We start from the raw sequence: 13,149 nt of genomic DNA on the forward strand, positions 1-13,149 counted from the left end.
GCGACACAAAATATGGCACTCAGTAGAACACAGGATGAATAAAAAATATATAGTCAAACATTAAATGAGTCGCAAAGTTCCGTGCATTAGTTCAGTCCACGTACGCATATACAAAGTCAGATATTTTGAACAGCCAGAACACACAACACATGTAATGCACTGCAAGTACAGAACAGAAATATACATATTGTGTAAAATTTGCGATCACCACATAAAACAATTATGAACCACGAACAACGTTTGCGTTACTCATTTAGCGTATTCGGATCATCTGATACCTAATACTTTCCAAAAATGTTGGTGTCTTCTAAAAACATTTTCAGAGCAAGAAGCGCTCTTTTTTGAAGGCCCGCAGTTGGCCATGGGCCTAGTATATTTTTTAGAGTGAATGGTCTTCTGTCTAATATCAACAAATTTGCTTGCAGTACCCTTCTTTGTGGATCGTATTTCATGCACTCGAGGAGAAGATGATGCACATCTTCGTCTGGATGGCCACAAGAACACTGCGGACTAGAGACATGTTTTATCTGTACAAGAAATGTTTTGTAAATGCAGTACCAAGATGCAGGCGGTGAACCAATGTTTCAAATTTTCTGTTGTCTCTTCGATTTTCCGGCATTGATAAGTTTATACATGGGTCTATAAAGTATATCTGATCAAACCAGGTAGTTTTGCTGAGGCGACAAGAAATCTGTCTCAGGAGCAGACGGATTTCACTACGCAATAGGGGAAGATTGGTTGTCTCCGCGTTATTGTGCGCCCGATTCGCCGCTGCGTTGTGTAAAAGGGGAGAGAACAATGAAAGATTAAAACATACAATATTTAGAATCCATATGTGAATACTTGCACAATAGATACAGCGTAAGAAATGCGCTAATATACAGTAATATAGTTTTACAATATTTACAAGAAACAAAACGAACGCTTTTGAACGTGACAGCTCATTCATCAATAAAATTTCAGCGAAATATAATCCATAAAATTTCAGAGCGAGAGGGGTAAAATTAGGCTGTAACAAAACACCATTGAATGCCTGCTTGGAAACTAGTAAAGGGAAAGGGAGTGACAAAAATAATACGTTTGTTTGTGTAGAGTTGAAAAATGTGTTGTTAAAAAAAGCCGGAACTGTGAGGAAATGTTATTGGGTAGGTCATTAATGTAAATTAGAAATAGTAGCGGCCTAAGAACGCTGCCTTGTGGTGCACCTCAAGTAACGTGTGAAAGAGGAGAGGAATAATTGCTAATGATTAGATAGAAATTTGCGAATGCATGTTAGAGTAATAGAATCTAATTTAAGAGCAGATCATCTCAACATCAAACGCCAATGTGCTACAAGGTCGAACGTTTTTGAAATGTCTAGAAAAGCACAATCAGTTTGGAGATCCTCTTCAATGTTAGTATGTAAATCAGTTTTTAATTCGAATCATTGCGTCTCACACGAGTAGTTTCTCCGAAATCCGTCTTGATTAGAAAAGAAAAAATTGTTGGATTCCACATGGCTATAGACATTTTATGCAAACCAAGTTCTAGCATTTTGTAGCGTATAGATGTTAATGATAGTGGACGGTAGTCTTCCGGTGTGCATTTATTACCTGAAATAAATATGGGCATGACCTTTGCTATCTTCCAGTCTGAGGGCAGCACTCCAGTCTCTAACGATTCCCTAACGATGTAAGACATACTTTTACTAGATGCTATGAGGTGTTTTACAGAATTTTAAAATTAATGTCGTCAACGCCGCATGATGTCGTTAGCTTGAGGTTATTTACCAGGCGTGGGACAGTGTCCACCTTTATTAATGGTGACATATATTGGTAGTTTAGTTCTGATATATCCAGCGGATCAGGCTGATCTGTGGTGAATATAGAAGAAAAATAAGTGCTCAAGGTAGAAGCACAGTGAAGCACAGTAATCCCAGAACTTTCTGGGACTAGATTTTTAAAGAGCTGCTTAGTCTTGAGCAAAGTATTTACTTTTAGCTGAAGACAGCCCGGAACAGTAAATGTTCGGGCTTTCCTTGCTTGTGTCTCAAGCTACTTGCGCGCGCAAGCGTTTAGCACTATCCTAGTGGCGCTTCACCTGTTTCTCAGTACGCGTATTGATCTGGGTTACCATGGGTTAGATTTACCATTGGTGATGTTAATGAGAGGGACGTATTCGTTAACCAAGGCAGAAATCTTATTCCTGAAGAGGATCCAATTCTCGTCCACCGAAAGAATATAAAGGAAACAGTACGTGGGAAAAGAATATATCTAATTCGGAATTCATAACGTCGCAATTGACTTTATTGTAATCGCGTATCATTTAATAGCAAAACCTGTAAAAGATGAGGGTATGTTAAGAGTTACTTGCAGTAAGGAATTATCGCTAAAACCTTTAATAGACACAATTTGGTCAACTGTGTCAGGGGCTGCCGTGAGAATTAAATGTGGGCACATGAGTGGCACTGCAGCAAACATGGCTCACATTAGTTCCTTCCACTTCATATAGGACGTGGCTTAGTTCGCGGTATTCCTGGGCTAGGGTGTATGGTCTGCGAGTGACCCCGCCGCCTGCTTTCTTGAGCCTAAACTGGTCCGCCTCTCACTGATCGCCAATACTGCTGGAGGCACTTTCCTCTGGCAGGCTATACGACAGGCAAGAACTCGAAAAGAACTGCAGTTCCAACCGAACTTCTAAAGGGCCCTGCACTACAATCCGGCTTCAGTGGGCACAGCTGTGGCACTACAGCCAACATGGCTGACATTCCTTCCTTCCACTTCATGAAGGTCTGTTGTGACGCTTCCCTTTGTGCTAACCGTTCTAGCAATTGATGTCTTCTGCTACTTCCGTGCCCCCAAATGTTGTGTGGTTTGAGTGGCGAATTAGTTTTCGTAATATGCCAATTTCTTTGCTGTGGTGACATTGAAACCAATCCTGGATTTGACGACAACTCTCAAAAAGAAATCTTACAGCTCTTAAAAAACATGAAACGCCAAACGTGCTTCATGTTCAAGACGGCCATGTTCCAGACGGTGCAAGAGTACCGGCTCCTGCAATCGCCGAAGTTATGCAGCGTTGATCTTAGCTAGTACGTGAAAGAGAGAGAGAGAGAGAGAGAGAGAGAGAGAGAGAGAGAGAGAGAGAGAGAGAGAGAGAGAGAGAGAGAGAGACCACTTCCTGCAACGCCGACTGACCATAGCTCCGCCTACAGTAGAATAGTTCGAATGTCCGACTTGTGCGATTCAGTTACGGCAATGGCCGCGAGGGATGTCCCCTTCCCCCTCAATAACAATTCCTCATCACCGAGAATGCACCAAAAACTCAAGGAAGACTAGCAAAAGCTATCCACACAAAGGTCTGAGTAAGGGGACGCCATTGCCAGAAAGCGCCTCTACGCTCTGTCGATGGCGTGCTTCCTTTCTCGCGTGCATGGGACGTTGCCATCTCCCCTTTCGAAGGTCTTGTTTTTCCTGTTGTCCCACGAACGGGCCGAATGGTTTGGGGCACTCGTCGGTATGTTGAAGCTTGCGGACAAAGCCTTTGCAATGTTTGTCATCAGTATGTGTCATGCTCGAGCACCGGAATACAGATGTGATAAAAAGCCGAGATTTTCTGTCTGTACGACCCACAGAAGAGGCGCAGACGGCAGCAATCCAGGACATGAAGTCACGTGATGAAATCGTGATTGTGAAATCTTTACTAACCGAAATGCAAGCTGGTTGTAGTGATTCATGACGGTACTAGCGCTCGTGCTCTTTCATTTCGTCTGTGTCTTCGCTATCCTCCTGTATGAAACTGCCTGGAACTTCGTGAGCCATCAAAGTGGGAACTAATTTTTCCAACCACAGGTAATTGTTTTGAAATTTGAGGCTCCAGTTACGTTGAATAATTTTTCTTTTTTCTCAGTGAGGTGCATATTTATTGTTCTTTCCCATTTCACTTAAACACTTCAGAAAACCTTGTTTTTCAGGCACTCGCTTTGTCAGGCGTCTGAAAACCTTAGTGCGTGCACCAACTTTTGTCAGTAATTCGCGGTAATTCAGTAATGCGCGGTGTCAATAATCCGCTGCCGCGGATGAGAGCGCCATCTGGTAGCGGGGTCACCGGCCGTCCAGCCCATGACGTCGCCCCAGAGTGCGCGCCCACTGGCGGCTTCACGGTGTGCATCCGCCTGTGAGTGGCAAAGGACGCTGGCTTCTAAAGGTGAATGTGAGAAGTGACTCATTGCATTGCAAAGCAGTTTTAGGTAATCGTATCCATGCAAATGCGCTAGGAAAGCAAGTGACATTAATGCGGTCCCAGTATAGCTGTCCAATCGCTAAGCACTGTACATATCGAAAATTTAGACTATTTGCAAAACCTACAGGCAGTTTTCCCTTACTAGGAAAATTAAAATTTAGGGTTGCGCTGCCATTTCTTCACAAATTTTTGCAGTGCAGGAATGCTGCCTTGAAGGTTCTGAAAGAAGCCCCAACGTTGAAATACAGTGTATATCGTGCAGCTCAAACACGAACTGAGGCCAAAAGACTGGAAAACATAGCAAGTTGCGCCTATTACCAGTGTCGCATCCTACTGAGACCGGCTACTAGATGAGGCTCTGGGCTTCTTTAGAAAACAGCGACTCAAAGCCGTGCTATACGGAGGGCTGCTATAGTGGCGATTTCTCCTTCCTCTTTAGCTTGAACACAACATGTTGGCTGGACGATATATTGTTACCAGAAATGGCGTGGATAAGCGAATATTTAGAGAGCGCGCAGCATTCTCGGGAGAACATAGATGACTGTTGCGCCGGCACGCCAACTGAGTGAGGCGGTTATTTGATCTGCAATGTCATAGATGCCGACACTTTAAGTTCTTTTGAAATAAGGCACGCAGAAATGACAAATGCATTCTAACTCAGCTGCACTCATGCCCGTTCATACCCGCCTCCTGAAACACGCTCAAACGCTCAATAGAGATCTACCTCTCAGCCACAAGTCGGCAAAAGAAATGGCAAACTCAGACTCACTAAAACACATTTTTACATCTAAGCTCTCCATGGCTAGGATGTGGAAAAAAATGTGTTCGAGATGTTGAAAAAGAATCTGCCAGAGCGATAAGTCGTACAACTGTTTCCGCGTGATGTTATCAGTCGCGGCGGTCGCTCTCAGTGTGTTCTTTCATCGGGCAGGCAAGTGGGGAGGGACAAGAACGAGAAGTTACAGGGTGACTACATATTTCTGTCGTTTAGAAGTACTCTTATTCGTTACCATTGCCACCTGCATGCGCTCGTGGTTGCTGTCCTTGGCAAAGCGCTTGTGAATGTTGCCCATTCGCAGGCGTCCGTTGCTAAGCAATCTCTGAACACTTTTATCTTCATTTCAATAAAAATAAGGAGGGGCACAGGCACTGTCGATTATTTCGCTGGCTTGTTCGTCGCGGGAAGGCCTGGGAAAGGGCGCATGCACTTGGGCAGGCGTCCATTCCCAGCCGATTCCACGACGACAGAGAATGGATTGTATCCTTCTGGTTGGAACGGTTTGGAATTGAGTGCGACACGGCGGCCAATGTGCCGACAGAGTGTCACCGGCCGTATGTAGACTTAACCCTTGGCAAGAACGGGTCTTGCATGGCCGTACAACCGATGGCGTTTTACCACAGCGACCTCGAAGCTGTGGTCACTGTGGTAACGAATGAGAAAATAAAGACCAGAAGAACCACGAAGTTGCGGGCGTCTTTTTTCAACCAATATAGCAGTAACCGTATGAGTCAATATAGTCGTCAATGTAGTCATCCCACACAGCTTCGGTGATTAACCTTTTAACAGAGTATAAGGTCACTAAATATTGTACAATTTTATTCCTTGGGTGCCACTCGTACTCAGACTAAGCAAGTTTCCGCTCAGGAGAATGCTAGATCTTTTATTTATGGTGTGCTAATCGCATTCAAAAGCCCACGCGTCGTTTTGATTAACCGACAGCGGCTCAATGTTGACAACGTCCCTTATCTTCAGGAACCTGCGAATGTGCAGCCAGCAGTGGTGGTTAATGTCAACGAGCTGAAACCTGGCATCGGGATGACGAAGGCACTCCACCCTCTCCTTGACGACGCCTGCGATTCTCATAAACCCCTCAAGGTTACAGTTTTGCACACGCAGAAGAGCGCTGCTGATCTTCTCTTTAGCTTTCGTCTTTGTGACGTCAGCACCTTCCATCACCATCTCGAGGAGGCGTGGATGGTCGTGCATCAGCTCGATGGCATCCGCACCGTCCAAGGTATCTTGCTGACCTAGCACGAATTCTGAAGCGGCCGAGACGGTGGAGGCATTCCGTATGGTCGCTTGCTGCATGAAAAAAGAAAGCACGTCATGGTTAAAGTAGAAAAAAACGTATGATAAGCCTGAACCGGTCCAAATTTCTAAAGTGTTTGATGGTGTGCGCGCAAATGGAAGCGTACGACGCTTCCCAATAAGGAAATAGCTTTCATTCAAACAGCCAACGTACTTCGACATCATAGTTGTGCTCATATTGCAGCTGAGATGATCTCGGAAACTGTAGAAAAGAAGTCGTAGCAACGCGAGTGAAGTATTCGGAGTAGAACTAAGATTGAAATTGCAGGAATATGAATGCAGAGCGAAATCACAGACAACCTCTATTTTCTGCACACAAATAAATACTGGCGGAGAAATTGCAATCTATTAGCGCAAGAGATATGCTCTCCGCTCTTTTTAAGGCGGAGCTTTCTTTACTTCATGTCTATTTGTTTCGCAGTGCTCCATTCGTATATCTCGCCTAATCGCCTTGCGTGCTCACCGCAGCTTCGGTGGCTTGTTTCGCATGAGTTACTTGTATCCTCGAATGGATTTGCGATGCTTTCACGACGTTATTTATCTCATTTCCTAAAAGCCGCAAAGCCTGCGCATATTAGTACGATTTATACCGCTTATGAGGCAGTCTGGTGCCGAAAAATATGTATTGGCGAAGTCAGAAAATGTTCGAACAGGCCGCTGTTCGTGAGGACACTAGCATCAAGGTACCGTCTGGTAATCCTCCCAACTCTTCTGCAAATTATATTTCTTCCCTGTCTTCCGTAACATAACATTTTTTTGTGCTCAGAAACGAAGGAGACAGCCGTTATCACTGTGCCATACCAGGATGTCTGCAAGTGCGATGTTCTTGAAGTTGAATGCTTCCTTTAGCGCACCGGGCCTTTGCTCAAAAGCAATTTGCAGCTCTTCACAAAGCTTGCCAGGCGTGGTACCACCACAACAGACAGGAGTCATGGTGAATTCGGTGATGCTAAGGCTCTTGCTGGCCCAATGTGCGAGGACGTTCAAGTCGTCATTGGACAGCAGCACGCCTTTGATGCTGACTTTGACAAGTTTGAGGTTGGAGGCCAGCGCTGACACTAGTTCCGCCCGCACATGCGTACGATCCTTTTCTGATAAGACAGCCATAGCGCCCCTCAGGTTTATGTCGACATCAGTGAGTACAGCCGCGTTCCTTAGGCATGCTGCCAAGGCAGATAATTCGTCGCGATCGAATCTATTGCCCTCGACCAGCAGTGACGTTACGTTACTGGAGCTACCGACCACTTCCAGAGTCGAGATAAATGACTGTGGGCCGACACGCTGGCGGAAAACGAACCACTCCACCGTTACGGCCACGCTGCTGATTTGCGGGCATTTCAGCAGGTGGTTTGCGTTGCTGTGCCGATGGTGTCCTTTGATGAGCACTCGATCGTTCAGACCTCGCTCCAGAATAGTTTTGGAGACCTTGTCGAGCCCATCAATGAATGGCAAAGTGTCGACTTCCACCAGCCGCAGAGATTCATTGTTGGCGATTGCGTCGAAGAAAGTGTCGCATTCGGTTTTGCCGAAGCCCTTCAAGTCGACGCGCAGCTGCTTGAGCGGTGACTTCGATCCTTGCAAGGCTGTTTGCCAGGACTTCATGCATTGCGTGGCTTCAGGACTTGTAATGTGGGCACCAAAAATGGAACATCTTGACGTCCAAGGCAACTTCAGGATGAGTAGTTTGGCGCTCCGAGTGGCCACTTCGGCAAAGAGGGCGAACGTAGGTACGCTGGAAACAATATATAGAAAAGACATTTTGAGTTGAATGAACATTGACCCCTTGTAAGCAAACGCGAGAATCGAACATTTGGACTCCAATATAAACTCGTGTTAAAAACTGAAATTGAAGTCTCTTAACGGACTAATTCATCCCGGACTCATCATTAAAAGTCAGTATACCCCCCGCATGCGCGTACATCATCCCATCTGCATTCGTTTTTCCAACGTACAACGTCAACGAGAGACTGAAATTATCTGCCGGAACAAGCGACGGACCAATCCAGTGCGACTGAGTTCAAGACTGCCATCGAACACCTTTTAAGCTGCCCACCCCTCATGTAATACCCCTCTCCAGGGGCATTTGAGGAATAAATAAATAAATAAATAAATAAATAAATAAATAAATAAATAAATAGAATGACCTGCACCCAACTCTACTACGGTTATTTCAGGAGCCTGAGCCATCCGCTATGTCTGAGGTCCACGTCTCTGCAGGTCTCAATGCGCACTGATTTACATTGACGAGTGAACATCAGGCGTCCTCTTGGACGTAGTTAGTCTTCCGGTATTGTTTAACCCAGATCATGCGTCTTAATTTCATGGACCATGACCTTCTGCGCTCACAAAAGCGCCGGTTCCTTGCAGATACCGCTCTTGCGGTGGCTTAGCGAAGGAGCATTTGGAGAGGCCGTAGCGTGCCAACATTCAGCGACACCAATGGTTACTCTGGCGCAGTTAGGCTGTGTGCCCATCGCCCCAAGATTGCACGCTAGGGAAGGTCTAATTGGGCACTGCCATTCGCACGGAGAGTGTCGGTATAGCGGGGAACGACCTTCTATTCAGGCGTCGTATAGGCATTCGGCCCGGAAACCGGAAACCGAAGCATTGATTGCGATAGAAATTAGTAAACAGCTATGGGCAACCAGCGCTGAAATTTCGCGAGTCCAGGGCAGCGCCGTAACGTACAGCCTAGCGAGCAGTGGGCGCAGTTTACACTAGAACATACAACGATTTTGCATCGCCAAATTTGCCGCTCATATTGAAGCACATGCATCCAGAAAATGATCCGTCTTGGCATTGACGTGCCAGAACGCAACAGCGTATGCGCTCCTCCCAACCCGCATGCCCATAGAAAGAACCCGGCTGAGTGCATCGGGCTCAACAAACATTGATCAAGGCGTGCATTCGTGATTGTTAAATATGTCGTGCGATCCTCGTGGCCTTCCTACCGGATGGTGTCAACATATTTTAGTTACCCCCTCAAACTGCCATCGCTTGTCCTGGTCAGCGCTTGTTCCCCATACAATGTAAGGATAGTAGATTTATCTGCCGTATAAAAGTGGAAACATTCGTTTATTACTGAATTAACAAGCATGGTGCCAGCACGCATAATCAAACATGAACACATCACACTCGATGGGCGCGGGCAATTGCTTTCATAGCGTTGGTGTGAGCAGGTGCGGCAGCAGCAGCGAGCGAAGTGACCTTCGTGCCGTCTATCGGTTCAATGCAAGAGCGGCTAGAACACAGCGCGCACAAAGGTAGGAGCCGTCTGCAGATACCTTTCAAGATACGGCGCATGAGACCGCGCAAAATAAGCACTTGTTTGCAGAGTCAAGCACCGCCCAGCACCGCTGCCGCCCCACAATTTCCTCCATATATGGCGCGCGAGATTGTGCCGCGATCACCAGGCAGCCGCCGAGCCCAAGTGTATAAAAGTGCAGCAAATCAAAAAAGGAAAAAAAATTCCACTGTTATTACGAGCGGGGCCTGGTAAGGCAGAAAAGACCCAAAAAGAGAAAAGCGGTGACGACGCCACCTTGAAGGTTTTCGGTCTCATGAATTCTTACGCCGTCTGCTCTGGTCCATAAATCATTTCTTTTTGATAAAGAAAGACCGTGTTGAATTTTGAGGGAGCCACAGGGTGGCGACAACGCTTGCAGCGCTGAAACAGTGCAAATAAATGGAAACACGGACATGCATGACGTCACACCGACATGTCGATCGGAGCGTGTGGCGCAAACTTGCAAAAGTGCCAAGATAGATGGTCGTTTCAGCGGCAGTCACAAGAAATTTCCCTTGAAATATTGGGACGATAACCGTACTAAACAGTACAACACCGACTAAGCTGTTCTTGAATTGACTACGAGACCCTCTGGCAGAAAGCATATTTTAAAGAATTACCTACTTAATTTTCTTGTTTCGTGTCGGAGAACAGGTACTTGTAAGGACGATAAGGACGGCACATGCTAACACCGGACATTACATAGTCCAACAAAAAGAGCACAACCTGCAGGATTGTATGTGCCATTATTATTCTTCCATTACCCAAACATAGTTCGAAATCCGGGAAAGATAAAACGATTTGTGCACTTTTATTCCGACCATGAAGGCTACACGCATTTTCTAAAGAAACGAAAAAGAACATGAAATGTCATCTATTCGAACAAAAAGCTAATACAGTAGAAAAAAATTAGTAATTTTTTTGCCGAACTCTCCGCAATTAAATGCTGGCTACAGCTACAATTCAGAAATCCCGGCAAATTGCCCAGACTGCCCAGAACTCTATTGCTCACTCTCGCACATGCTTTGGCAATGTACCGCGTTACCAGAGGGTCCTCTCTCCAGTGAGCCCGAATGGGAAGAAGCCCTCAAAAGCCCGGACCTCAAACTCCAACTCAAGGCCGTCCAGAGGGCCCAAGAACTGGCGGAGCGTCACCACGTTCCCGTCCCGACTTGGGCGTCGCCTACGGTTTCGGCCCAAGGAGCTCCCCGCGTGCGATCTCTAACGGCTTAAACCCCCCTCAGGACCTCAATAAAGCTCTTGACTGACTGACTATAGTGTACGCGTTAAATTTTACGTGCCTCACAGTGTCACAGTGTCAAGAAAGCTAAGGTCGCTTAAGAACCGTTGCGATATTCTACAACTGCAGAGCCTATCCAAAATACAATTTCAATTTTACTTACAACATTGTTGTCGCGACGATGTCCACGTTCAGTTCCTTCAAAAAATTCATTTTGCAAAATGCGTCGACAAGTTTCCCCATGAGTGACCCTCTGATGAAGTAGGCGTTCGATTTGAGCGTCAATTTTCGCAGCGGGCAATTTTCCTTCGCGAGGTACGTCGGGAACCTTGGATAGGAGTCATCTCCGTACGAAAACACGCACTCTCCGACGCAGAGGTCGGTGATGCTTTCGTTTTCAATGAGTGCCCGGACGAGCCAACCGGCCTCAGTGCTGGGAATTCGCAGCTCTGCGAGGTCAAGGGTCGACAGACAACTTATGCGAAGGTCAAATGAGTAGTCAATGACGCAGCTCGTAGTCGAGGATTCCTTCTCGAACTCGTAAGACTTGAAAGCTAGATTCTTGAGCTGCGGCAAAGATCCTATCACGTCGAACACCACAGCTGCGCCGTCGGATGCAATGAATCTTCCGCATACAGTAAAGCTTTTCAAACAGGGGTGTCGTTTTACTGCCGAGAGCAACGATGGGCGAAGCATCAGGTTGCTGTTGAATTCCATCGCCGTGATGCAGCGGTGCTGGGCGAGTAGACGCTCAACGAGATTCAGTGCTCTCGCTTTGCACCAGTTTTCGTTAGAGCTGTACGAGGCGAACCGGCAAGTGCTTGCCTCGACAGCCGCAATAAGGACATCACCTCTGCTCTGTCCTCGCTTGTCTTCCCGAAGCTCCAGGGCAGCGCCTAGAAGTACCCTATTAATTTCCGGATGGTGCTCCAGTAACTTACAGCTCGCACCGTCCCCCTTGGTGCATGGAATGTTCTGCGCGCTCCATTCGTTGCTGCTGTTGTCGAGGGCATAGCTGGCGTCGACGGCGTGGCCTGCATGAGGTGCCTTAGACATGGTTCAACAATCCACTGGATGGCGAAAGGGATTGCTGCCACGTAAACGCAGTTCAGCAAGACCTGCAAATAGTATGAAAGGGTGCGCTATCGTGAGCAATATGGGCGGGAACAGAGGTGCACGTGTCACATAGCCTCGAACCCTGCTATGGGCGATACGTGGTGGCCACCGTCGGAAACAGAGTGGAAAGGAGGACGCCGTTTTGATCACTGTTGGCACTCCCATCATGCGTCTCTTTATACAAAGTGCAGAACTTCGCACCGCCAGCGCGCATTGATAAAGCTATTTGATATTGCGGTTATTGGTAACTCTGTCCACCAAAGCATAGCCACTACCAGCAGTGTTTTGAAGCGTAAACATTCGAGAGCTCCTTCCCTGGGAAATGTGTCCGTCTGTCTGGAACGCGTGACACGGTGCGCTGCACAGTATAAACATCAGGTGTTATGGGGGTGTATCTGAATATACCTTACGCTAAACGGACGAACGGGCGCTTTAGACACACAAGCTCTCAAAAAAGTGAAAAAAAGAAAGAAAACATGACCGAGAAATAGTGACTCGCTGTAAGTTACTGTGCACGTAACCACCTTATCGGCAATCGGCCGTCAGTCAAATGTCGTTGGTTGCCGTTTTCGACAAACGCAGGCGCGGTGGGAGTGCCAACAGTTAACGGAAGAGCGTGCCCCTTTCCCCTCTGCTTTCGACAGCGCCATCCACGTACCGCTCTGACTCGGTTTCCAGGCTGTTTGCCACGAGTTAGCGTGTTCCCTCTCATACTGCTCACGATATTGCAGCAGCGTTAACGAACAAGAGGTATGCACATGACGTCATCCACTAGGAGCGCTTGCGGCGTACGCCATTACTTGGGTCGTTAGTTCGCGCTGCCTAAACGAGCAGGCCTGAGTCGCCAAGCAGCCAGCAATATGCACGAGCCCTATTTTTTCTGACGAAAAGTACTTTTGAGGCTCGGCTATCGAGTGGTGTGGCGTAAGTGTGCGATGCCCGTAAGCGCGCACGTGCGTTAGCTGAGCGAACCAGATAAATCACCTAATGAAAGCTGAGTGCCCTTGTGGGATTTTGTCGACCCGCTCGAACTAATAGATGATGAGCTTCTGCGCGATGTCGAACTACTGCTTCGCCTGGACCTCGCAGATATCAAGGGTCACTTTGTGAATTATTCGAGCTTCGTGACGCGCGAGCAATTCAAAGTCGATAAGTCGATGGAAGGCCGCAGTTAACTGGCGAGCGGCTGGGTACACC

General features: G+C 47.0%; 1 protein-coding gene across 1 annotated transcript; it reads right to left on the reverse strand.

Moving 5' to 3' along the window:
- Window positions 1-5,675: 5,675 nt before the first annotated feature.
- On the reverse strand, window positions 5,676-11,892 carry LOC126543506 (uncharacterized). The gene is made up of 3 exons (XM_055078025.2): window positions 11,000-11,892; window positions 7,112-8,042; window positions 5,676-6,304 (listed from the first exon to the last, which is right to left on the reverse strand). The coding sequence occupies exons 1-3, from the start codon at window positions 11,890-11,892 to the stop codon at window positions 5,897-5,899; spliced, it is 2,232 nt and encodes a 743-aa protein (XP_054934000.1). The 3' UTR covers window positions 5,676-5,896.
- Window positions 11,893-13,149: the final 1,257 nt, after the last annotated feature.

The sequence above is a fragment of the Dermacentor andersoni genome, chromosome 10 (assembly GCF_023375885.2).
Source record: "Dermacentor andersoni chromosome 10, qqDerAnde1_hic_scaffold, whole genome shotgun sequence".
Taxonomy (NCBI): domain Eukaryota; kingdom Metazoa; phylum Arthropoda; class Arachnida; order Ixodida; family Ixodidae; genus Dermacentor; species Dermacentor andersoni.